At 32.8% G+C, this 27420-nt stretch overlaps 1 protein-coding gene across 1 annotated transcript in view; it reads left to right on the top strand.

Moving 5' to 3' along the window:
• Window positions 1-27420, top strand: part of LOC142319660 (pleckstrin homology-like domain family B member 1) — a 615345-nt gene that overhangs the window by 580016 nt on the left and 7909 nt on the right. Inside the window, exons 17-18 of the mRNA XM_075357205.1 lie at window positions 21153-21272; window positions 27100-27357. Of these exons, the coding sequence (XP_075213320.1) occupies window positions 21153-21272; window positions 27100-27357 (378 nt within the window). The remainder of the gene's footprint in view (window positions 1-21152; window positions 21273-27099; window positions 27358-27420) is intronic.

A 27420-nucleotide genomic window follows, 5' to 3' on the forward strand; every position in this document is an offset into this window, starting at 1 on the left:
CTGTATCGAAATCAGTTCTCTACATTACATCAGTATTTTAAAAAAAAGAGTCGAGAGAAAAAAAACGAATTTGAAAAATATATATTTGCACTTTTTTGCTAAATTACGCACTAAAATTACAATTTAATACAATTTTGGCTACGTTTGCAGAAAACTGAACAGATCGCTTACTGGCCCTCTGACGTGCGCGTTGTCCCATTACGATTAATAAAAATTTCAACGGCAAGATTTCGGTTGGTCGTGGCGGCCAAAATGACAAACCTTTGGCCGCACCGGCCACGTGCAACTGACAGACAGATCCGGCAGAAGCTAGAAAACTGGTTGGAGAAAAAGCAACATAGAAATCAAATAAGGTTTTCAGATCGCCTTTTTTTTTGTTTACTTCCTTGGACGAAGTAAAGGAAGTATTATGATAGCGAAAAATTTCGGTTTCAGATTTCAACGGAAATATCCATTTTAACCATCCCTGAATCCATTTTGACTAGTTTTCGGCGTGACGTTTGTACGTATGTATGTATGTATTTCGCATAATTCAAAAACGATTAGCCGTAGGATGTTGAATTTTGAATTTAAGACTTGTAACATCAAGTTGTACACCTCTCCTTTTGATTGCAATCGACTGAACCAAAAATATCCACAAAAAAAAAATCCCATAAAAATTTGGATTTTGTACTTATTTTCATTGGTTCCAGAGTTATAGCCAAATAAAATTTTAATTAATGAAATGTTTGGATCTTAGAAGGGGAAGACACATCGGTTCGAATCCGACTTCATCTCCTTTTTTTTTAATTTAAATATTTTTTTAATAGTTATTAACCTCTGATAGTAGAAAAAAAAATTATAATAAATAATAATCCAAAAATAACAATAAAAAAATGAAAAAAACTAAATTTATTAGTGAAATAACATGTGCTTTTAAAAATGTGTATATGTAATTTAATAATCGTACAAGGAAGTCATATGTGGTGTCCACATCAGATTTTTTAGATCTAGGATACATTAATAATTACTAAAATAATGTTTTAATCTAGAACTAAGCTACATGAAGGCATACTAATAAAAGAAGTCTTCAAATTGTCTAAGTAGAAAATTTTTTTTTTTTTCAAAAAGAAGTTTACAACAGGATCCCCAGATGAATTTTCCAAAATAAAAAAAGAATCGTTGCAATTGGAAAAAAAAGGAAATAAGAAAAAGATTAAATCATAAGTCCTGAACGTTCATTAAAAAAAAAAGAAAGTTGTACGGGTTAAATTGTGAAACGCCGGGACTCCGCGCCTCCTATGGAGGCGGAGCCCGTAGCGGGCTGTAGCAAGGCTGCAGCAGCCGCCAACTCGCAGGCTGATGATGGGGCCCCATCACAGCCTGCTACCGTCAGGCGGGAGAAAATCCCGCCGATAATGCTGGACTGCCCGAAAGAGTGGCCAGCATTGGCGAGGGACATAAAGTCGAGGATTGGGGGGCGCCTGGTGGCTAAAAGCACCGGGCTCTCGATAAGGCTGCAGCTGGGCAGCGAGGCGGATTACCGGGCGGTGCAGAGTTTTCTGCACTCGAAGGGAATCGCCTTTCACTCCTTTCAGCTCCCGAAGGACAGGGAGCTGAAGGTGGTTATACGGGGGATCCCCTATGGGGCTGCCCCGGAGGAAGTAAGGGAGGAACTGACCTCCCTTGGCTATGAGGTGGTTTCGGTAAAGAAGCTCCTCACAAGGGACGGTCGGGAAACCCCGACCTGCCTAGTGGCCCTTAAGAGGACCCCTTTGGCCCGGGCCATTTATGACCTTGGCAGTATTTTTTACTGCAAGGTCGCAGTGACTGCATTTGTGTCACGAGGGGGGCCACCCCAGTGCCACAGATGCCAGAAATTTGGACACTCGTCCAATTACTGCCAGAGGGCCCAGCAATGCGTAAAGTGTGGTGGAAACCACGACACTTCTGCCTGCGTCAAGCCGCGTGAGGAACCAGCCTCATGCGTCAACTGTAAGGGGCCACATCCGGCCAATTACAGGGGCTGCCCCTATTATAAGGAGCAGACAAACAAAGTCAAGGGACTTAAAAAGCCCGCGACTTTGGACGGCCGCAGCTGGGCCCGTGTTGCCGGTGGGGGAAAAACAGTCCCCAAACCGGAGGTGCCGGCACCCGTGGCCAAAGCGGTCGTGAAAAAAGGGGAGGTAACCTCCCCAACACCCGCCAAGCCAAAACCGGCGGCAACCACCAAGAAGGTGGTAAAACAAAAGGCGGCGACAAAGCCGGCCCCGGCGAAGAAGGCCAAGCCTTCCTCGACGGGAAAGGCAAAGCCGGCCCCGGCGAAGAAGGCCAAGCCTTCCTCGACGGGAAAGGCAAAGCCTGCTCCGGCTGGGAAGGCCAAGCAGGCTGTTAAAAACACCGCGGCCCCTGTGGCCCCGCGCCCTACCAAAAGGGCGGCCGCGCCAAAAGGCACCCCCAGCGGCAATCCGAAACCGGCTACCCCGTTGGAGACCACTGGCATGGACTTCCTGTCGCAGATGACAGTGAAGGATATCCTGCCAGATATCATGATGGTTTTGCCACGCCTGCTCCAGGCAAAATCTCTCAAGGACTGTATTCAGTCCTTAATAGAGTGCCTCATGGCTGTACTGTCAAGGTATGGTTAGGCCCACCCTCAGACTCTTGCAGTGGAACGCCAACTCAGTAGTAGGCCGGACGGAGGAACTATGCCGTCTGGCCGAGGATCTACTGATAGACGTGATACTGTTGTCTGAGACGTGCTTGAACCCAAACAAGCAACTGACCCTTCGGAACTATTTTACATATAGGACGGATAGGCCAGTTCGACCCGGATCTCGCACCTCTGGTGGAACTGCGGTTTTAGTCCACAGACGCCACATGCATACGCGCGTTGTTCTTCATACAAACGTGATGGAGCAAACGTGTGTGCATGTGGAGCATCTGGGCACGGTGTATCGGCTGGTTTCGGCTTATAGCAAGCCGAACGACGCGGTAACCGGCGCAGATCTGGATGCCGTGCTGGAAAATTGGGATGGGCCCGTGATACTCATGGGCGACCTCAATGCCAAACACGTGTCATGGAACAGCATTCTGACAAATCCGAATGGCAGATTGCTGTACGAAAGGGCGAGAGCCCGCCGCTTGGTCGTCGTAGGCCCTGAGGTGCCCACGTTTGTGCATCGCTCAGGCAGATCTAGGCCTGACGTGCTGGATATCGCAGTCATGAAGGGGGGTACCCTCCCATTCATGATTGAAACGATAGAAGACCTCAGCTCGGACCATTCCCCTGTCCTGTTGGAACTAGGTCAGGCAGGGGGTGGCCGAGATCCCCCGCCTATACCCCGAAGGTCAGTCAACTGGAAAAGGTTCTACGAGACCCTCCAGCGGGAGTACAGGCCGGTAAATCCTGAGCTCCTGAACACCCCGGAGGAAATCGACGACACTGTCGGGCGCGTCACGTCGTCAATGACCGAGGCCCTGGCAGGCAGCTCATCGGCCAAAACTCGAGCAGTTGTTCGAAACGACCTCCCTCCTCATATCTCCGAAGCCATAACGGAGAAACGACGACTGAGGAGGAGATATCGAATCACCCTGTCCCCCGCTGATAAGCGGGCCTTTTATAATCAAACGGACAGGGTAAAACAACTGCTGACAAGCCATCGAGAGGATTCGTGGAACGAATACCTCGCCTCGGTCTCTGACGACATCTCCTCGGTGTTCAGGTTGAACAGGAGACTGCGAGAAGGGAAGAAGCCTCGCCATCCGGTTGTGGGGCAGCGAGGTTTTCTTGCATACTCGGAGGCGGAGAGGGCCGAGGTATTCGCCGATACCTTGGAGGAGCAGTTCACTCCAAACCCCCCTCCCTCCCCGAACGACGAGCACACAACCGAGGTGGAATCCTTTCTTGTAGATTATTTCTCACAGGTGGAGGACGCCCCTCTAGAGATTGACCAAGTCACTGAAGCGGAAGTTTCCGCAGCCATTAAGGCCACAAGCCCCGACAAGGCCCCGGGTGTCGACGGGATCAGCGCCCGTGCATTCCGGAACATACCGGCCTCCGTGATTACAGCAATTTCGGTGATATTCACGTCCATTTTGTACGTTGGATATTTCCCGAATTGTTGGAAAACGGCCAAAGTCGTATGTTTACCCAAACCGGGGAAAAGTTTACTTTTCCCACGGAATTATAGGCCAATCTCCCTGTTACCGGTATTGTCTAAGTTGTTCGAGAGGATTTTTCTCGAAAAACTGAGGCGATACATGGAGGGAGAAGTGCGGCCCGAGCAATTTGGGTTCAGGGAGGGTCACTCAACCACCCTCCAACTGGTAAAAATAATAGACGACCTTGTCGGAGGCCTGAACAGGAAACGGGTGACTGCAGCCGTTTTTCTGGATGTGGCCAAGGCCTTTGACAAAGTTTGGCATAGCGGGCTGCTTTATAAGCTAGCGCGATCGGCGATCCCGTACCGCTATGTCAGACTGATGCGGTCATATCTGCTAGACCGACATTTTGTCGTGCGCGTAGGGGAAACGATTTCCTCTACCAGAGAAATAGCCGCTGGGGTTCCCCAAGGAGCAGTACTTTCCCCGTTCTTGTACACTTTGTACGTGAACGATATGCCGCTGTCGGAAGGGGTCAAAACGGCCCTTTACGCAGACGACACGGCATATTTCTACGAATCCGCAAATGTGGATTACGCGGTCCGGAGGCTCCAAAGGCAGCTGGACTTAGTGGAACCGTGGCTCGACATGTGGAGAATCAGGGTCAACGGTGAAAAATCGGTGGCCGTGATGTTCACATGCAAGACACGAAAACCGACCAGAGAGCTGGAAATCTCAGGGGAGAAAATCCCTTTTGAGAAAACAGTTAAGTACCTGGGGGTGGTGTTGGACAGGCGGCTTACCTTCGGCGAACATGTAAATTATGCGACCCGGAGGGCTAAGGCCGCCAGAGCCTCGCTATACCCAGTGCTGAACAGTGCCAGCCCGTACCCACTGGCAACTAAGCTCCTCATTTTTCGGCTGTACGTACTGCCGATTCTAACATATGCTTACCCGGCATGGGGGGCAGTGTTGAGCTCCTCGCTTCAAAAGAAGATCGAGGCCGTCCAAAACATCGCGTTGCGGACGATCTTTGGAGCTCCGTGGTTCGTCAGGAACGCCACTCTCCGATCTGATGCGAGATTTCAATCCGTGTCCGAGGTGGGGGTGGCGCAGGCGCGCAGACTGTTCGGGAGAGCGGCTGTGTCCGAACACAGTCATCTTCGGGACATCTGCCGAGAGGACCCAACTCCGACAGTTGTAAGGAAGCGGCCTCACGCCGTACTGGACGAACCACCGTGATGGTGCGGTGCGGTAGCCGAAAATCGACAAACCAGGCTTAGGGGCCTCCATATCGCATGAGCCATAAACGGAATAGTGCGTCAGACGCGTTTCCGGGGTCGCGAGTGAAAAGTTTTCGCGAGTTATATAGTTTGAAGACGTCAAACACGGTAAGTCGCGCATAAAACAAAAACGCGGTCTAAATTTAAAAAAAAACTTACAGTAAGACAAAATATCCCAGCAATTGCGACTCCTCCGGAAAAGGGGACGCATTGCTCTCTCCTTATAGCTAGTGCCCCGTTGTGGCGTATTCCTGCTAGCCTATTAAAGAGTTAGCACCGAAAGGACTTCAGTGGACGGTCTGAAGGGGAATTACGTCGGGAGGACAGGCTTTATAAGCCTAGCCTTCCGCGGTCGGCCCATGAAATGGGTTCGATAACGCTGGTTTAACAACGGATTGGAATGCAATTAAATCCGTCTTAAATTCACTAAAATAATAATAGACAAAACTTGAAAAATTAGATCCGAGATAAAAAAAAAAAAAAAAAAATAACCCTTTTAAAAACAAGCCCGATTAGAATGATCCAGCAGCAAGGGACTCTGTCCAGGTTCTGCGATAAAGTAGGGAGTAATAGACTCCTGCCAACTTTGCATTCCATTCCATAAATTGTGAACCTCAAACTTTCTTTTCTTTAGTCTGTTACATTATAATCTTCAATAAATAAAATATATTAAAGACTAAACAAATAATAACAATATATTATTTATTTAAATTACTTTCATAAGTAGTAATCGTATCTCCTTAATAAACTTCCTAATATGTGCTTGTATTGGTCGTAAAATTACTGGCGTGTATTAGTATTTTTCAATCTGAATATCATCTAGTTTGTTAGCGTTTGCTGTATAAAGAAGTGTTTGTTGCTTGTGAATAACAAAATACAAGACAAAATTACGACGTTTCTAAACCTCCCGGTTAAAGATTTGAGCAAATTTCCCAATATTTGGGTGTACTCAAAAATTTTTAACATCGTTATATTTTGAAAATTTTAATTTTCGTTAATTTATTTTCTGTTTATGCCGTTTTTTTCTACACATCAAAGGTTAGAAAGTTCAATTAACGCGCAGGATGGGCATTCTACCTACCTGATACGCATCTATTTGCTGATGCTCTTTAAATTTTGACGAGCTTAAGTTAAGATTAAGCTAATTTTAATGACTAATCAAACATAATTTTTTTATGAGTAGCAGCATTTACGTGGTAACTTGTATCGAATGTAATAATTGTATCAAAAACTGCGTGTAAACAAGTGAACGGACTTAAACGAAATATTTATATTTTATTTGCTCTAAAGGAATAAAATACTTTTAAACGACTGCAAAATAAGAGGAGGTTTTCAGTTCGATCTCTTTACTTGCTTGTACGAAGTAAAGGAAGTATTATTGTGTTCGCGAAAAATTTCGGATTTCAATGGAAATATCCATTTTGACTAGTTTCGGCGTGACGTGTCTACGTACGTATGTATCTCGCATAACTCAAAAACGATTAGCCGTACGATGTTAAAATTTTGGATGTAGGACTATTGTAACATATCAATCTGGCACCTCCCCCTTTGATTTCAGTCGACTGGACCAAAAGAGCCCAAATTCCAAAATATTTGGATTTTGAACGATATACCATAAGTGGTAATTATTTTCATTAGTTCCAGAGTTATAGGGAAATAAAACTTTTAGATGAATTGGAGGCTGAAGGAGAAGAAATGAAATATTTAGATCTTACAAGGGGAAGGCACATCTGTTTGAATCAGACTTCATTTACTTTTCTTTTTTTTTATTTAAATATATTGATTTATTAATAGTTATTAACCTGTGATTGTAAAAAAATGTTTATGAAAAATATTAATTCAATAATAACAGTAAAAAAAAAAATATGAAAAATTCAGAAGTTATTTGTGAAATAAAATTGTTTATACTTTTAAAAATGTGTAAATGTAATTTAATAGGCATAGAAGAAAGTCATGTAGTGTCCACATCAGTATTTTTGTTAAAAATTCTGCCCTTTGCAAAACGGGTCGATTTTGATGATTCCTTTTCATTTTATATTTATTTATTAAATTTTTTAAAAGAAATTTCTCTCATGATCACGTTTTAAGTTTTCCCCATCAGTAAATTTTTAAATTAAAAAAAATATTGATAAAAAAACGATTTTAAGGATTTTTTCCAAGTTTTGTCACGATCAATGTTTTTTTATTGAATAATTGTCGTAGCGTAATAGCATTATAAACCTGTGAATGTCTTTCTCATACATAAACAGAGTGAATTTTTCACAAAAATTAAGAAAATTAGTGTGAAACCATACGATTAAGAAATATTTCCCAGAATTTGTTTTAACAAATATTTTTCATTCTAATTGTGTTATGAAGAGTCTTAGCTCACGCTTTAACGTAATTTTTCTAATTTTCTTATTCAATGTAAATATGTTGGGTTTCACACGCCTGTGTATTTTTTGCAATTAAAAAAAAAAAACTTTTTGCTTTCGAGATTATAACTCTAGTAATGCAACTGAAGCAGCATAGCTATGAAGGGAAACTATAGTCAAAGTGTTGGGTATCTGGGTTTTTGAAAAAAGGCAATTAATCCAAAATCAAAACAAAAAAAAAAGGTTAATAGAAATTTCTGAAGATGTATGTACATGCATACAAACTTGTTTGTATGTATTTTAATTTGTCCGGACTGGCTCAATATAAATCCTTTGAAAATAGCTCAAAGAATCTATATATGGGTAATTGATGGGATTAAATTTTGGAAAAAACTTAAAAAAGGGAAAGGAGGAGTTTTTTTTTCAATTCTTTACTTTTTTATAGCAATTTTAAAAAATGGAGATTTAGTATGATGAAAGTATTTAATTCCAAAGTGTTTAATGATTGGATTTAGGATTGTGGAATATTCAGTACTATTTCTAAAGATTTTTTGCCTCATATCTTTAAAACTCCATTCACAAAAAAAAATCTTTGAAATGTTATAATGTGTAATATTATAATGTGATATACATATATTATTCATTATTAAAAGAGTAACCCAATTTAATTAATCCCAATTTGTTATTATTTCTCCGAGAAATAATAACAAACAACCTAAACAAAAAAAACTTCGGTCCAAATAAGAAGAAACAAACTAGCCAAAGCTCAGAAATTGACCTGATACACTTACAATAAAAAATGCCTATCAATAAACGCAAAATAAGACACTACAACACAGTTATAAAACCAAAAGCCACTTATGCAGCAGAAACACTCTTCCACCTGAACGAACAATCAAAGATAGACAGACTGACTCCAGAAAATCAAAAGGAGAGTTGAAAGAATCTGCATCAATAAAAACTACCAGAAAGACGGGTAGTGGTGAATTATGCCCGACAAAGTCATTAGAACTTATCACTGATGCCTAGTCTCTAGGATTCGTTGGACATAACATGAGGATGCAAGATTCAAGACTTCTGAAACAGCTAGTACAGTACAATCTCGACTCAAAAAACACCTAGACAAGATGCAGATGGTTCAGAGAAGTAAGAAAGAATCTGAAGAAAATCGGCTTTACATCAGAAGACACCACAGATAAGATCGAATTAAACAAGAAAATCAAGGACAAAAACACTTGCAAGAAAAACTCACAAAATTTTCAATACTAGAAAGGGCAGAAGAACATTGAATAAAGTAATAGGAGGACTGCAAAGCCCAAATAGTCCCATCGTAGAGACTTGGGTAATGGACTGAATAAAGTGATCCTATGATGTCATAAAAGATGATGTAATATAACATTATATATTATTTTAATATATATATGTATATTTAGCCTGATTTTTAGTAATTATATTCAAAATTTAGTATAATTATGATAATAAAACCATCGTTCGGTGCAGGGGACCTAATGGGAACCAATGTATTTTTACTAAGAATATTGAATTTTTCTCAGTTATAATTTTAATGCTGCATAATTTTTAAGATAAAAATGTCATGATGAAGAGGCTCAATTCAAACATAAATTTTTTTAACTTAACATTTTGATTGTAAATGTAGCATAATTAAATCACTAATATTTCAAAATCCTACGGCGTATTTGAAATAAAAACTGTCTGGACAAAGTCGGGATTTTTATTCAACCCGTTGCCAGTCTTATCAATTTTTTGTTAAAGTTTTGGCTTTTTTAGTCGGCAGCAAATTAATGGTTAGCAGTAAATAATTCTAACTTCCAAAAGATGAAATTTGAATAATTGTAAAAATATTTTTTTTCTCATTTGAATGGTAATTAAAGCCATTTTTTTTCTTCTCGTTTTTTATTATAAAATTTGTTAAAAAATAAAATTACATAATTTTTCATTCAGTTGATAAAAAATTACTTCATTTTGCATAGACATTTGTTTTCTCTCTTGATTAATTGATTTTATATTATGTTATGTTTATAATATATACAGAAAGAAGCCTATAAGTTAAAAAGATTTATATGTTAATTTATTACTGTAATTATTTGTTTACAGTTTTTTTTTTCTTAGTCGTTTAATTCAAATTATTATGTAATGTTTTTTAAAATTATAAAGGAAATATTAATTATATAGTTCTTAGATATACACCGTTATTTTAGCAAAGAATTGCAATAGAGTAATATTATTTAAGTCAGTAAGAAGACATTTACAGTTGCTCATGGATTTTATGAATGAACATTTTTTACAAACTCAGCTAATTTAACTGAAATGAATAGGGTTTTAATAACGACAATTTAAAACTTTTTTTTTTAAATTTATTTTCTTTGCTAAAAATACTGTCGAACTAGGAAATAATAAACTCCCTTTTCAAGACATGTAATAAATGAATGAATGGCAACATCAGCTCGCTTTTCTTTCTTTTTAATAAATGTTTAAAATTCTGTTGCAATGTGAAAATAATTCAACGATAACCTCTTTTAAGAAGAATGTGATTAAAATACATCTGCTTGAATCTATTCAAATGAAAAATTATGTCATGCATCTGAATAATATTTTCTTCAGTGCTATTTAAAGATCCTATACAAAGCTTAGTTAGCATTAGTTATTAGGTTATTCTATATTAGTCAATATAGAATAACCTAATAATAATGAAGTAGTAGTGTCTTGGGCTTTCAACCCGAGGTTCCAGGTTCATATCCCAGTCAAGTATGGCATTTTTCATACACTACAAAAATTAATAGCAATTATTTTTTTTAAAAATTTATTTTAGTAAAATTTTTAGAAAAAATATCCTTTTTCTCTTCAAAAGGATGTTAAACCTAATATTGAATTATTTGTTAGCCGGATTGACAGAAGGCTATACACCAAAAATGTGGCTTTGGCCTTGGAAATAGAAGCTTTTCTAAATAATTTACAAGGCCATCAGACTCCCCACTCGATTTCTCCGACAATCAGAGTGTAGCATGAATTTTTTATAAATTCCATTTGATGTAATAATACTCTATCTAAGTAGCATATTATGGTTGACGCAGTTCATTGCAACAGGCCAATCATTTGTCATTATTAATAAAAAAATTTTTAACTTTGGCATTTCTACCCAAGCTTCTATGTGTGTGCCTCGACATTTCAGTATACGTGTAGCATGTCCAATCTTTAGGTGGGATTAGATGTCGCAGTTTTCTCGATACAAATTTTAGCTAATAATCTTATTGTTAAGCAATAAAATACAAGAGTCAGCCTATACGTACCACCTCCTTCAATTAACGCACACTGAAGTTGCATTGTTCTATGGAAAAGGATAATTTACCTTTGGAGGTACTGCAGTACAAAGAAACATATATTCCTCGAAACGGAATGGAACACAAAGATAACAGGAGATTTTTGTATCCTGTTACCAATCACAGAACCTGGACAACTGTCCCTTGCTGCTGGATCTTTCTTATTATTGGGCGAGTATTTATTTATTTTTGTCGATTAGACATTAGTTTTGTTTTGTGGACATAATTGTGGATTGTGTTCTGTTCCTTCAGACCAGTTTTTGAAAGCTTGCTTGCACTAACCTCGGGTTGGAAACCCCATCAGACAGTTAGCGCCAATCTCATATATAATCCCATGTAATCAGATAGGAGCCACACATTACTGAGCAACCATTTTGCTTTGACCAGCTTAAATATATTCTGCTACAAATATTGTTTATTCTATAAAAAAAAATTAAACAACTCCTGTAAAATGGACACAGGATTCCCAAAGCAATCTCAGTCATACTTGGTATTGTGCTTGCATGGAAATATCCATCAGAACTACAAACTATTCACCAAAACCTGGAGGTTGGTCCATCAAATAATGACTTAACTACAACTGTCAGTCGGTCTGTAATTTGGTCCAAAAATATTTCGGTGTTCACCAAATTTTTCCTACTTTTAAAAAGTAGGAATGTAAATCTATTACATTTACTACAGTTTTTCGTACCTATAAAGAATGTAAAATGTAGATCTATTACATTTACCACAGTTTTACGATTTTCATTAGAATATATTTCTTACCATTTAGTCAACTCTTTAAGCATTTCCGCTTGGGAAAATACCTTACTCAGTAGTACATTGTTCAGAAATATAAATGAGGTTATAGTGTACATATTTTTTTAACACACATAAAAAGAATAAATGTTAAAAATACTGAAGCAGACAGTTGAATAAATTTATAATATCTTATATTTTATTTTTTTATTATATTTTATATTATTAATCAAGATATATCCATAAATTTATTTTTTAAAGAAAATGTAACATAACTTTTTTTAATCTTATTTTTGTATTTTATACTATATGTTTGATAGTTATATTTATTAGATCTGCTTTATAATATTAATATTTATTTATATGTATAGTAGTAATGATAATAGAGGTAGATTGAATGAGTAGTTCCTGTTTGTTTACAATATGATCTAAAAGGAAGTACAGCCTGGGATGAACTCGGTCGTTGCTGGGGATTCAACTGAATTGGTGTCAGCCTAAAAATGCTTCTAATTTTGTATGTTAGCTCTGCATTGACACTGTTCCTTTTTTTAACATTATTTTATACGTTATTTTAATAGTCGTTTTAAAATATGGGTAATTCATATCTTTTATTTATTTAGTGAATTTTTTTCATTTAATTTTTATTAAAATTTATTCCTTGTGTATTTATAAAATAGAATAATTATATTTATTAGAATAATTATCTGAAATTCATATAATTTTAGGTATTTCATATTAATGAATGAAATGTAGTAGTTTAATTTGAAATATTGTGACAAATATTACTAATTTTTTGCGCTCATGAAGAAGTTATGGTGTTTTACCCTTCTAATTACATCTTTTACCCTTCTAAAAAGTGTAAAAAGATGTTCAAAACATCTGTTAAAGAAACATTTGTATGATGATTAGCTGTTCCTTTTAAATAATGAACTCTTTTTGTTTTTATATTATTATTTTATTCTTAATGATTAAAATTTTTATAGTCATTATTTTCTATCTATATGTGTATATATATATATATTTTTTTTTTTTTTTTAATGAATGAATTTCAGATTTAAAAATTATTTTTAAAAATATCATTTAATTCTTATTTGCTTGAAATTTTTGTATGAAAATGCCAAGTCTAAAATTCCAACCTGGAACTTTCCTAATTGAATTAAAGCAGTCTAATTGTACTAAGATTAATTGATTAAATTATGAAGTTTTTTTTTATTCCATGTTTTTCCTTTTTCAGTGACAAACAGTAAATTATTGAATTCAGAATATATGTGTGTGTGAACACTTTTTGTCTAAGATTTTGATTTTCAATTTGAATTAAGTATCATTAAAAGTTTACAAAAATAGATCAATGACCGTCAAAATTAAAATTTTGTAATAATCATTATGGAACAATAGTATAAGCTACAAAAAGTTGCTTCAAATGCACTAATGAAGGTTTACCAAAATTTGTAATTATATATATTACGAATTTTGGTAAACCTGGTAAATATCAATTTTTTAAATCAATTGTAAGACCCCAAAATGGTGGAATATAAATAATATTAACTTAGCGTATGTAGGACCCCAATAGAGATTTATTAAAACCGTACCAAATTCATTTGCACCACCTGCAGATCTTTAACAGATATTTGAAATTAGAAAAATCTGTAACTTTTTAGTTGTTAACAGATATTGAAAAGGAATCAACATTGTATTAGACTATAAATTATGATTAATGTAATATGCGAGTACAGATTTGATCGGCCACAAATAATGGTCACATGACCTAAGGAGGAACGTTAATATAAAACTTCATTCATATAAAATCTGTGAATAGCAATTGCATTAAATCAAACAATAATATGGAAGTATATTATTCAGACATGTAATATGTAATAATATGAGTTAATTAGAAGTTTAACATAATAACTTTGTTAGAAATAAATTAACAATTACGAGAACAGTTGTTATAATAAGAATGTTCGTTTGGGAAAGTCTTACTAGATTTTTTTTATTGATAGTTGGTTTTATTTTAGTAGAAAAAGGAGCAATGTGTGAATTTAAATTATTAATTTTTTTTATGCCTTCTCTTCATAATAATCAATGTTTTATCAAAATCTTAAATAATTTTTCTTATTTAAAATTAGTATATTCTATCGATTGTTACAAAAGTCAGTCCAAATTACCCAGAACTTGATATTATATTCAATTTTCCTCATGCTAAAACTTTAATTTGTAAATATATGATTTCTCTTAAATTAGTAAGAATAATAAATAGATAAAATCAATATTTTCTATAATATTTCTCCCCATTTGTGAAAAAAATAGTATCTTGTTTATTAGTTTGAATTTTTTTCTAAACATTTTAGTTTTTTCAGTGCCAGATAACTAAAATGGTTGTTCATCCATATATGTGTATATATCTGTTTATCACATTATATCTGTTTCTTTGAATAAGAATTTGAATAATAAGAATCTTTAACTTCATATTGAGTTAAAAAATAATTTAAGTGTCTTATTTTCTTTCTTAATCAGTTTTTTGTTAACTAACCTATGTAATTTCATTATTGAAATTTGTCATCAAACTACAGAAGAAAAACTAAAGAAAATTTATTTCATTTTATCTACTTTTTAACCTGACATGAATTTACTTTCACATTAAATGTGAAAAAAATTCTAAAACCATGCTCTTCTAACTGCCTGGCAACTAAGTAATATTGCCAATCTCCTTGGCGAAGTAGTAGAATCTTGGGCTTTCATCCGGAGGTTCCAGGTTCAAATCCCGGTCAAGTATGGCATCTTTCATATACTACAACAATTGATATCAATTATTTTAGCCACCACTTCTTCCCCCTCTAGCAAATCAGAGAACTCTGTATCATTGTTGCAGCTCTTGAATTAATAAAAAAAATTATTTTATGCAATTATGCTTGTGATGTTAACAATACATTTTCAGTTGTTTGTGTTTGAATTTTTATATAATTAAATAATAAAATTTATTTCCTTCCTACTTTTTCATGTTCAGTTAAACTTTGTATTTTAATTTGTAAATCTTGAAAAGAGACAGCAAGATAAAAATTAATGAATCTAAAGTATTTTACTTGGATGTTAGAAAGACCTACTAATTTTTGATTTTTTATTGAAAATTGTGCAAAGGAAATAAATAGTATGAAAAAGTTAAAATTGTATGCTGTGTTAATGTCGTCAGTCAAATAAAAGTTGATAAAACAAGCATAATCTAATCCTATTCAGTTTTTCACTGAAAAATATCTAATATTTGTAGATTTCATGTAGGGAAGGATATTGAACAATATATTACTTAATAGTTGAAGTTTAGTAATTTTTTCCTAGCTGTTTAAAAGCAGGATTCAGATTTTTGTAGTTACTAAAGTAAAAAGTACAAATTTAAATAAAAGTCATGCATCAGCAATCAATAGTGAGAGATTCCATGTATATACTTTTCATAGGAATGAATATGCTGAATTAGGAATGCAAAAGGCATATGTTATATGTTTATTTTTTTGAAAAAAGAAAACAATTTCATTGAATGTGTGTTCAGTGTTAATTGGACAATTATGTTCTTGGAATAAATTCTTAACGTAAACATAATATGACTTAATTAGCCCAGAATATTGTTTTAACAGTAATTAGTTAGAATTTTGGTGTATAGCATAAACATCTAATGCTGTTTGAAAATATACTCTTCTTTGACTTTTAATAATACAAGATGTCTAATTTCTTTTTAATATTTCCTTGTCTGGGTTATTGTGATTTTTATTTAATTTTTATAATACAAGAAAGTAACTTTTTTTTTGAATAGAGTTTATAATTATTTAGTGTCTTTTATTGTATGAAACTAATGTGCTGTTAATATTGAATATTATTTAGCTCATTAAAGAATGAATGCTTCACCACGTACAGTCTATTAAAGCATATAATGTGTATTGTGTTTTAGAGAATGTTTTCAACTAAGATAAAATGATCAGCTTAAACTTGCATAAACTTTTGGCACAAGTACAACTATACAATTTCTTTGAACATTACACAGTTCAACAGAGCTTATATTTTCCAATCAAATCGTGTGTAACTTATAGGGATCATTAAAAGTGAAGACAATAGTGAGCAATCTTTTCTACTTCATGTCAGATTTATTATAAATATTATACTAGAATGTATAGCATACTACTTTGTTAAGCTTTCAGATTTGAATTTAATGTGAAGAATACAAGTACTTTAATTGCTGTATTGGAATGACAATTAAGTAATAACTACCTACCCTTTCTCCATTATCAAATAAACAAACTGCTACATGTGTCTTTGTATATGATACATAAACATAGTTCTTTAGTTAGAATATGCTTATAAGTTTTTTTTTCTACTTTATGTTAAAACTCATTGTTTCGTGCTTTATTAACCCACCTCACTTTCACTCTTTTCTTCTATTCTACCACATATTAAATGTACCACTTCTTTGCATTTTGTCTGTGTTTTGTTGCTGTAAAGCACTACATCTATATTTAATGTTTTAAATTTCTTCCTAATTTGTAAGTATATGTTTTAGTATTACATTTTCTTCTCTCTTACTGGTATTAATCTATTTTTGTTAATTGCTATTTTGTCCATTATATGAATGTTCAGATTATAAAATTTTGTGATTTTGCTATATAAATTTAAAAAATTCATTGCATTCTGGTTTAATTTCTTCAGATTTATTTTTATCATTTTTTAAGTCATAATTAATTGAGGACAGAAAAAATCGAGAATAAGGAAAAGATCCAGAACCAGTGAGCTGACCTGCCATGCCGGACATACTGCCACTCGGCAGTCAGAGGAGGCTCATTAGAGTCGCAAGGGCACTCCCCTGGGCTGAGTAATACTTGATTGTTGAGCTGGCCCAGGGGAGCAGTTGAACAAACACAAAAAAAGTCATAATTAATTTCTTTTACTATAATTTTTTTTAATTTTATACCATTTTCTATACGAAAACAATAATTAGTTTCACCTATTGGCATCTCTTCTCCTTTGTTCCCAGAAGGTTTTCATTTTTGTGAGTGTTCTTTTTACCTTTGCCGAATCCATTCTTTACTTTTTTGTTTCTTATGGAAAATTTTACTTGTTTTGAATTTTTGTATGAATATGTCTCTGTATATGATTTCAATTGTTTATTTTTGCTAATTTTAGATCTTCTACCTGTTTGAACCATTTGGTAATTGTCTTTCTGCTGTTTCCTTGGTCAAAGATTTCCTTTATTAGTCTGTTTTGGTCCATTCTTGTCAAGTGTCTGTAGAAGGCAAGTCTGTATTATTTAATTTTATCCAAGTTTGTCTTCCTTCCAATAAAGTTGAATTTTTTTTTTTTTTTTGTAGTTTCTGACCATCTTTTGTTTTTCTGGGTTGTAATATTTTTCTTCATATTTCCTTTCTGTAATTTTTAGTTTGTTTATTGCTTGCTGATCTAAGGTTGTACATTTGGCTGCTTATATTATGTCAGACCTTCAGTTATGTAATGTCTCAGTTTCCCCATCCTTGAGATTCGTATTCTGTTATAAATATTCTTGGTCTTAATGAGCTCTTACTCTTATTTGTGTAATACATCTTTTAGTCATAAATCCAAAATGAATAGCATTTTTTTAAACTCATTTTTGATCCAGTTGAAAGAATAATTTTAGATTGGTTGATTTGATCATATATTATTTCGGAGATCTGTACCTAGTTTTACCTAGTGCAATTTCTTGACTCTGATCCTTTACACATTTAAAGTAATCCTTTACACTTTGTTCAAGTAATGAGTATATCTGTAGATTGTTATATCCATAGATTGCCAATAATTTAGAACCCAGAAACAAAACTGTGGTTGAGGATAGCAGTGAGAAGCCATTAAGAGAACAGTTTCATCAGTTATCACTTAAATATTGAAATACTATTTCATATTTTTTTTAATAATATTAAAAATCTTTTTTTATTAGTAAAACTTTTTCACTTGCTTAAATTATGACTTTCTGTGGCCAATTTTAAATCATAACTTGCTTTGGTATTAATTTTAGGAAGTATAATTTTAAAGAACAATTGAAGTGTTATTTTTTTTCTATATTTTAGTGCAGCAGTTGTTTCGAATGGTTTTTATTAAAAACCTATTTTTAATTTTATTTAAAATATCAAGATGTACAACAAAAAAACATGTACTATGTAAAAAAACTGTGAGTAAAAAATATAAATGGAAAAAAATTTGTGGCTTAATTTAAATGAAAAAGAGGATGGGGAAAATTATTTAAAGAAATTGCTACTGAGTGTAAGCTTGCTTGGTCTGGAATGTTAAATAATTATTTTTTTAATTTCTGTGAAAAACTAAAAGTTTGATTGTCAGGTGATATTATATGATATAAAAAAAATATTCAAAGCAATTATGAAAAATGTTATGTATTCGACTCATGTATTTTTTTATGTTTGTTTGCACATTTTTTTAATTTTTTTTAATATGAAGATGTAGAAAGACCTTTAATTTTAAGTTGGGCTGAAACATGTACGAATTGCAAGGTACTACATTAAATAGATTTTTTCTTTTTTCCCTCCTATTAATCCAAGTGAAATAAATCTTGCTACAGTCGACACAGCTGCATTTCATGGTGGTACTATGAAGTTACAAAAAATTTTTAAGCACAACTGAAAATTGACAAAAAAAATTGTTGCCATTCAGCAGGTAAGTAGGGACACTGGGAATCCTGATATTCTGTATGTATGTGACACATTAGATGGTGTTATATAGTCTTCTGTAGGGCAGGTAATGTGAGTTTCTGCACAAGATATGTAGCAACATTAATAAAATCATCAAAAATCTAGATATTGTCTTAAATTTTTCAGACCCAGTGTGCATTATATATAATATACATCATTAGTAGGGACAGTGGGAATCTTATAATTCAATAATGTGCATCACATTGCATGGTCTTTTGTTGTTTCTCGCTAGGTGAGGCAACAAAATATCTTCATAATACTTGTAACACTGTTGATATGTCATTAGTAACAACATATCAATGTCTTGAATGATGTTTAGCACATTATTAAATCCTGTGCAAGATTTCTCAATCTTTCTGCTTCAGCAAATGCTTTTTTATTTTGTGGATTATTCAGTAATTTACATGGATTTAAATCACTCAAGGCTAAACCATCTAAGCTGTTGACTCGACTTACAGCAACATAAACAAAGATGGTTACTGATGACTTCTTACATTGACATCAAAATGCACTAAAAGGAAAAAAATAATTTTGTCCAACAACTTAATTCCTTAGATACTTTTTTGAATCGGCGCCAAAATACATTATCATATTTACATCGTACTTGAATGGACCTAAGAAGCATTTATAAAAATACATAATAATCACAAATTGAAAATCAATCAAAGCACATAAACATATTGATATTGATTTTTATGTAGTACACATATATAATATTAGAAAACAAATTTATATTTTATCAAGAAATTAATTTTGTAGAAACAGGTGCGAATTCAAAAAAAGTGTCTAAATAATTAAGTATTTTAATGAAATTATTTCTTACTTTTTAGCGCATTTTGATATTAGTTCCATTTTTTTTTTTAAATAATTATATGTTTTCTAACTAATTTTTACTAAATCTTTACCTTAAAATATGTTAATTATTGGAATTTGTGAAGGACATTTGTACAATTATGCTACAGCAGTCCATTACTAACGAGCAATATGATTATCCATTTAAAAAATCTGTAATTTAAATCAATTGGAAATCTTACAACATGGCGACCAAACAAACCTACTCTAATAAAAATAAAAAAATAATTTATTATAATTGTTCCATTTGCTGAAGAGTAAGATTTGAATGTACATAAAAAATATACATACAGGTTGACCTAAGAATCTCTTTTTTATGTGGTTAAAAATAATTTCTAAATTGTCTACATTATAAAACAAAGATCAGTTCTATTTCTTAAATAGATTAATTACAAAAAAAAAATTGTGTACAAATATAAGAAAATCAGTATGTTTCAATTCAGTATTAAATTAGTTTCGTTGAAGTTGAAATTATTTATTAATATGATTGCTTGTGTCATTGGTTTAATTTAATTAACATAATGCTGGGCAATATTAACTATTCAGCATGAGAATATAATCTCTAATTTCAGCAAAAAAAAAAATGTAATAAAAGTAGATATATCTCGGATTACAGTTTTTATGACAGTGAATATTGTTGATAAATACCAGACAAAAGCTGACATATAAGATTTCAGTATAATTTATTTATTTAAAAAGAATTTATTAGATTGATATTAATAACAAATTTTTTTTTTATTACTGTAGTATATTCCATCTATGTTTGGTTGCTTTTCCTGTGTTGTTTTTACATAAACTTTGAGCTGAGTGTTGCAGCATTAAACTATTCAAATACCAGTATTCCTTTTTTTTATTATGTATATTTATTAATTTATCTATACATAGTTATAATTAAACTGATTTAGTCTTGTTGAAGTAGCAACTTTAGTGTAATACATTTGCTCATATTAACAATTTAATAAAAATTACTGATGGATATATTAATAAAGCAGACATTGTGTAAGTTAAGTTTGGTAAGTAATTCAAGAGTAATAAGTGATATACAAAACAAAGTGGTTTTTTCCTGGATTAAAATTAAATTTGAAAATACATTTATATTACTAAGTAAAGTAGCTAAACTTTAAATAAAATATAGTTGATAATTCTTTGGTTAAATAATATTTGAAACCTAGTAATTTATGAATTTTAATAATTTAAAAGTAAATAATCATACAGACAATAAAGAAATAGATCTTTATTGAAATGCAAACAAGCGCAATAAAAAGAAGGCAAAAATTAAAATGGAACAATGTGGTTACTAAAACTCAGGGTAAGGGTTCAGTATAGAATGTCTTTTTTCTCTTTACAGAATTTGTGTAAATATGCATTTACATTATTTTGTATAAGTATGCATCAGTATAGATAAACAATGCAATTCTGAACTTTGGCTTTATGAACATTGTTCAGGAGAAAAATTATGCACTTCTTACTAACTGCCAGCCAGTTCAGTAATAAAAAAATATTTTTTGTAATTTAATAATTAAATTTACATGTATTAGAGGCATTCATAAGGAAGTTTTTTCTTTATGTCTGTTTCTTATTTTTACCTTAAACTTTTTATAAGAAATTTCATATGATCAGTTCAGATCAGTCTGGACGATCAAGGATCATTCAGTTTTGGATTAAAGTAATTACAGTTAATAAGAAATTAATGGTATGTGAAATTTATTTCTTATACATTTGTTATCTTTGTTCATCATAACTTCTATTTTTCAGTATTTTTCTAAAAATTATTTTAATGTTCTTTTTTTCTAGCAAAGAGAAAAGGATGAAAGTGAGAGGGAAATACCGAGTCGTCCGGTATCTGATGCTTCTTCTTACAGTTGTGATCAATTAACTGTTAGAATGAGGAATAAATCAAATTCAAACATTCAGGTAATTAAAATTTCCATTTTCCATGTCATATAATATGCAAATATTAATTTATATATGTATGTAACTAAAACAGTAGGTATAGATTTGGATGATAAATAACAAACTATGATATATAGTTTGTTATTTGCTTATGATTAAGCAATATTAACAGAAGACGAAGATGACAAAACCTGTGTGTTTATGAAAAGTGGGATTTAGAAATAAATAGGGATAAGTATTTGTTGGTCAGAGAATAAGGGAAGAACCTGCAACTGGGAAAGGAAATGACTCAAATTGTAAATAAATCTAAGTGTCTGGGGATTACGCTAACGTCATATGGAAGAGGTGGGATTAGTAGTTTTAATAAAGTCAAAAGGAAAAATGTTCTTATGTTCATTATGTTCTTCAGCAAAACTGGAAAAATAAAATATGGATGTTTTCTTCATTTATTAGATAGTGGAATTAGGAGAATCGCAGCTATGTTTTAAGAGATATATTGTCAGAGGACATCATTGAAATGAAATGACATGTGATATCGGCTTATGCCCAGAATGCATGATCATCAGCCACCACAAGAAATTTGGGATTGCACTCCATATTGCAGAAGGAAATGGAGAAGGCCAATAAGTAGGTGACAAGGGGGTGTATATGAAGCACTACAGAGAAGTCATTTTAATGATGAGGATGTTTATGATAAAAAAAATTTAGATTGGGATGCGGTAAATGTCTGTGGTAGTTGTTTAACACTACTGGATAAATAAATATGTAATTACAATGTGATATATAACAGCCTGTTACCATTTGCATTTCAGTGTATATATAAAAAATCTATATAGAAATTGAAAAAAAAAAAATTGAGACGAATAACAATCCAAGGAGAAAAAATGAAAATATTTAAATTCACTAATGACAATGTTCTTTTGTCAGAAACCAAAAATTAATTAGAAGAAATTTTTAATGGCATATATTTATTGACTGGAAGAGATTCAAGTTTAAAATAAATAAGTGTAAAACAAATATAACAAAAGTGACACAAAGTAGGATTATGAGAGATCAAATTAATACGAATGGTGTATGTAATACTTGTATACCAAATGTTACAGAATTTTCCTAAATGTGGCATAAATTTACAAAATATGAACAGGAACAAGTAGTGGCAACATCATAAGGATACTAGTACAAACAAGAAGGTCTTCATAAAAAAATATAAGTTTTGCTGATATCAAATAGAGATACACAATTTGAAATGGTCGATGCATTAAGACATCCAGATTTGATTAATTTAGTAATAAAGGGATGTGTAAAAAAATTAATGAAAAATAAAGATTGGAATAAGTAAAGCAGATAATTTAGGATGAGGATGTAAAAAATATGTTGAAGTTAAAATATTAGCACAGAAAATAAGGAAATTGGGAATATCGTCAAACCAGCAAACCCAAAAAGAAAATTGCAAGGGAAACGGTATCCATTTAATAGACTGTCTTTGAACTAGTTAAGCGTGAAAATTGATCACATATTCATGTGAAAAAGCTTAAATAAATAAATTTTTTTTTAATTTTGTGAGTATCCAGGTAAATTTTTTTTTGCTGTCAGTTAACATGAACCAGTGCTTCTAAAATATAATTTAATTTTTATTAAATATTATTTTTGCCCCTTTTTTTACCAGTTTAGTTACAATTAGTCGTTCATTAACATTTTCATAGATAAAGAACAATATGAAATAAATATTTTTGAATGTAAAAAATTTGTCATGTCTAAAGTAGCAAGGTATTACATACATCAAATACCTTTGTTATAACATAGAATATATTCATTCTTTTAGGATTTTTTTTATTTTAAATAATTAATGGTTGGTTTATTATTTTTTTTTTACTTTAACTATTATTAAAAAAATATAATAGTTTTACCCCTTGTCCTACCTTTTGGTTAGGTAAGTAATTATTGTTCATTTTAATTTTACTAATAAATAATTAATTTCAATTTGGAATATTTGGGTTTTCTCCTAATATGTGATTATTGTTTTTAGTTGAGACCATGTACTTAATCCTTAAGCATTGTAATTTTACATTTACATATTGCAGTTCACAAGAAATTTGTATTTTACTTTGTTTTTATTTCATTTAATTTATCAGTTAGATGGATTTGTAACTAAATATTTTTTTTTTTTTATGTTAGGAATAAACCTTTATAATTATCTGGATATTGTTTTGATATTTAAGTAATAATAACCTTAATTAGTATTTTTATTTTAAATTTAAGTAATTTTGGTCAAGCACCCATTAAAATTTAAAATTCATCATCTATCAGGTATAATGAGGTGCTGTAAAAGCTAAAAACCGATTACAGGTTTAATTTTTTAATTTTATTTCATTGTCTGTATATTAGTTTATTTTGATCTTTGAGGTCGAGAAACTATTCCCAGACAAATCAGCTTAAGAATGGACAAGAATAACTGTGAAATGTAAATTAGTCGTACAGTAGAGTGGGACACAATACATCATAACTCTCATATTTATATTCTTCTTGATATACAGTTTATTTTACTGTCATATTAAGTTCATAACTTGGATTTTTTCTTTCAATTATTTTATTTTATTGTTTTTGTCATATTATATTTTTTCTTATGAAATTATAGAGTTTGGTACATCGATGTTCAAAAAAATATTTGGTTTTCAGTAAAATAAAACAAATTTAGAGACTTTAAAATGCTTGTTATGATTAATATTGACTGTTGGATGAACGCGTAAAGATGACACTAACATACATCGTTTCACTTCTTAACGGAATATGTCGTAGAGAAAAGTTACATTAATCATAGGTCGTGTATCACCCTGTTTGTCACCTTTATAAGTATTTGGCTATGAATCAAAATTATTTTTTGTTCAAGAAGTGCATATATGTGTATTTTAACTTAAACACACACACACACACACACACACACACACACACAGATATATTTTTCATTTTTTTTATTTTTTGTTTGCTTTTGCCGATATGTTACTGTAGGATGATTTTTTCCTAGATATATTTAAAGCCAGTTTAAATTATGTGCCTATTTTTAAAGAATTTTTTTAACATATATTTAACTACATGTCACAATAAAGTAAATCTAATGACTAATTTTATTTTCTACAGCAGATTGTTAGAAATAAACAATTGTAAAAGTATATTTATTCCTGTTTATTTAAGAAAATTATATTTAAAATTTGTTAAATTGAAAAAAGTTAAACAGCATTAAAGTAGTAAAATTTTTTTATTATTGTAGTCACAATAAATACTAAGCAGAGTTAGGTCTGTTGTTTGTTCAGAGTATGAAGCACTATAAAAATGTTGTAATATACATTAATGGGAAGTAGAAAGTATATATTATTAAAGTACTGTATCATTCTCTTGTTAAATTTTAACTCTTGATGGTTCTTTACATGATGCTAATTGTAAGTTTTAAAGAAAGAATTACAAGTTTGTTTTTGTACAGTTTTTGAAAATTAATTGTTTTAAAATAAGTAGTAATTAAAGAAAAATAAATAAATAATATAATGGTGATTGGAGAATACACACTTCAAATTTCCATACCATGTTTTGTTTTTTGTTGGTTGGCATCAAGAAGAGTAAAAAATTCTAACTCCCATGAAACTGGTGAATAAAAGAGGTATTAAAAAATAAAAATGTAATTATGAGATACGAGGGTTAATTTTTATTTTAAGGTCCGATCGGTCGCGAAATAAAAACCCGCGCAAAAATCGGATGAACCTTTGCGCATATGTGTTGCGCAGCGTCTCTAGTATGGCCTTCAATCACGCCGCGTCACTGCGTTTGGTTCTGAACACGCAATTACCACGTAAACATGTCTACAACAATAGCACCTCCCGCGTGAAGTGCGTGCGGTAATTCGATTTCTTTTCAGCCTGAGCGGTGTAATGCAGTTGAAATTCATCGACGAATAAGTAATGTGTACGGTGAAACTTCAATGAGTGCCAGCAAAGTGCGACAATGGTGCAGGAACTTTAAAGCAGGACGTACAGATGTTCATGATGCAGGCTGTCAGCAAAGGAAGCGAGTGTCAACCGATGATCTCGTTGAGCGAGTGGATGAGGCAATTCGAGAAAATCGTTGGTTCACAATTTCTTTATTGAGTGATTCGTTTCCTGAAATTTCAAGGTCAGCTCTCTACACCATTGTGAGTGAGACTTCAGTACCGCAAACTGTGTGCGAGATGGGTTCCCAAGATGCTGTCTGACCATCACAAAACAATGAGAGTGGACGCCCCCTAACATTTCTCCAACGCTACCACAATGAAGGAAAAGATTTTTTAACAAAATTGTCACAGGGGACGAGACATGGGTCCATTTCGAAACTGAAGAAACAAAAGAACAATCCAAACAGTGGATGCATTCTCATTCTCCCAGTAAACCAAAGAAGTTCAAGCGAACCTTCTCCAACAGAAAGTGTATGGCTACTGTTTTCTGGGACCGGAATGGAGTTCTCTTGGTGGAAATCATGGAACGTGGCACGACCATCACTGCAGCCTCATACTGCGTGACTCTTCAACGTCTATGAAGGGCAATTCAGAATAAGCGGAGAGGAATGTTGTCATCAGGCATCGGGAAGTGTTTGATAACCCACCATACAGCCCAGACGTGGCTACATCCGATTTTCACCTCTTTGCTCACATGAAACATTGACTAGGAGGACCACATTTTGGGACAGACATTGAACTGCATACCAGCGTAGAAACATGGCTGAAAACACAGGCAGCTCCATTCTATGACGAGGGTATTGGAAAGTTGGTACCATGCTACGACAAATGTCTAAATCGGAGTGGCGACTATGTAGAGAAATAGCGTAACTATGTAAGTACTTGTTACAAATAAACAATTTTTTATTTTAACTGTGGTTTTAATTTCGTGGCCGATCGGACCCTGAAAAAAAAATAACCCTCGTATGTACATGCCAAAAAAGAATTGAAAATTAAAAGAAAAAATAGGTGATGTTGCACCACATTGGTTCTTGGCAAGACAGAGAATTACCTAGCTATACAGAGGTTCCTCTGTGGGTGATCATCCTTTTTCTGATCGTACCAGGATGCTCATGTTTCTTTACACTTTATTCCCTCTTTGGGCAATTTCCGTTGAAATGGATTATAGTTGCCATCCATTTGTATTGGTAAGGTCAAGCTAGTACCTTCTATTATCCAACAGTTGATTGTTTGTTTGAACTCAATGGAGTAGTGATCCTCTACACCCATGAAAAAGGTTTTTTTTTTGTCTGGAAGTTGCATAAAGAAGAAACCAAATCAATTGCCGACCTTTTACTCCTCAAAAAATGTAATCTATCTTGTACATGGGTAGTTATAGACAATTAAGCGCGTATATGAATCACACTTGCACAAGTGCAAGTATATACACACACACACCCACACTATGTGTGCTTGCCATCCTGGGTAGGAGATCAAATAGTTTAAGAGTGGGCTGAAAGAGTTATATTTTAACATATTTGGCTTCTCAGTTCTGTCTTCAAGCCACCAATCTGTTATTTGATTCTAATTAACAAGAAACATTCTGGCCTGGTGATTAAATAATATAACAATATTTCACATAATTCTTGTTACATGAACAAAAAGAAAGATGTTTATGGACTCTGATTGAATGAAGTTGAACAAAATATTAACATAATTCCAGATGTCAGAAAAATCTACTTCATCGTAGAAACATAATGCTATAAAATTTTTATTAACAACCAAATACTATAGCTAGTTTTTACTCTGTTTTTTATATTCAGGATTGCTGTTTTGCTAATTGCATTGTAATTGCTTTCTGAGTGAAATTAAATGAAGTTTTTTTTCTTGTAGCGACCATTAACTAGGTATTTACCAATTAGAGGGGAATCATTGGACTTGCGACAACATATTGAAAGTGCTGGTCATCAGGTTGATTTATGCCCACATGTGATCATCGATAAAACATCTTGCCGTGGTTTCTTACATAAGATGACTTCACGATTTCATCAGTGGAACAAACGGTGGTTTGTTTTTGACAGAACTCGTCGTACTCTTACGTATTATAGTGATCGATCTGAGAAAAAACCGAGAGGTGGTGCCTTCTTCCAGGTAATACTATTGTTTTATTTGTTTTAAATATAATTTGTTACTATGATTGTATTATTCTGTTAT

This window comes from Lycorma delicatula, chromosome 2, assembly GCF_047948215.1.
Source record: "Lycorma delicatula isolate Av1 chromosome 2, ASM4794821v1, whole genome shotgun sequence".
In the NCBI taxonomy this organism is placed as follows: domain Eukaryota; kingdom Metazoa; phylum Arthropoda; class Insecta; order Hemiptera; family Fulgoridae; genus Lycorma; species Lycorma delicatula.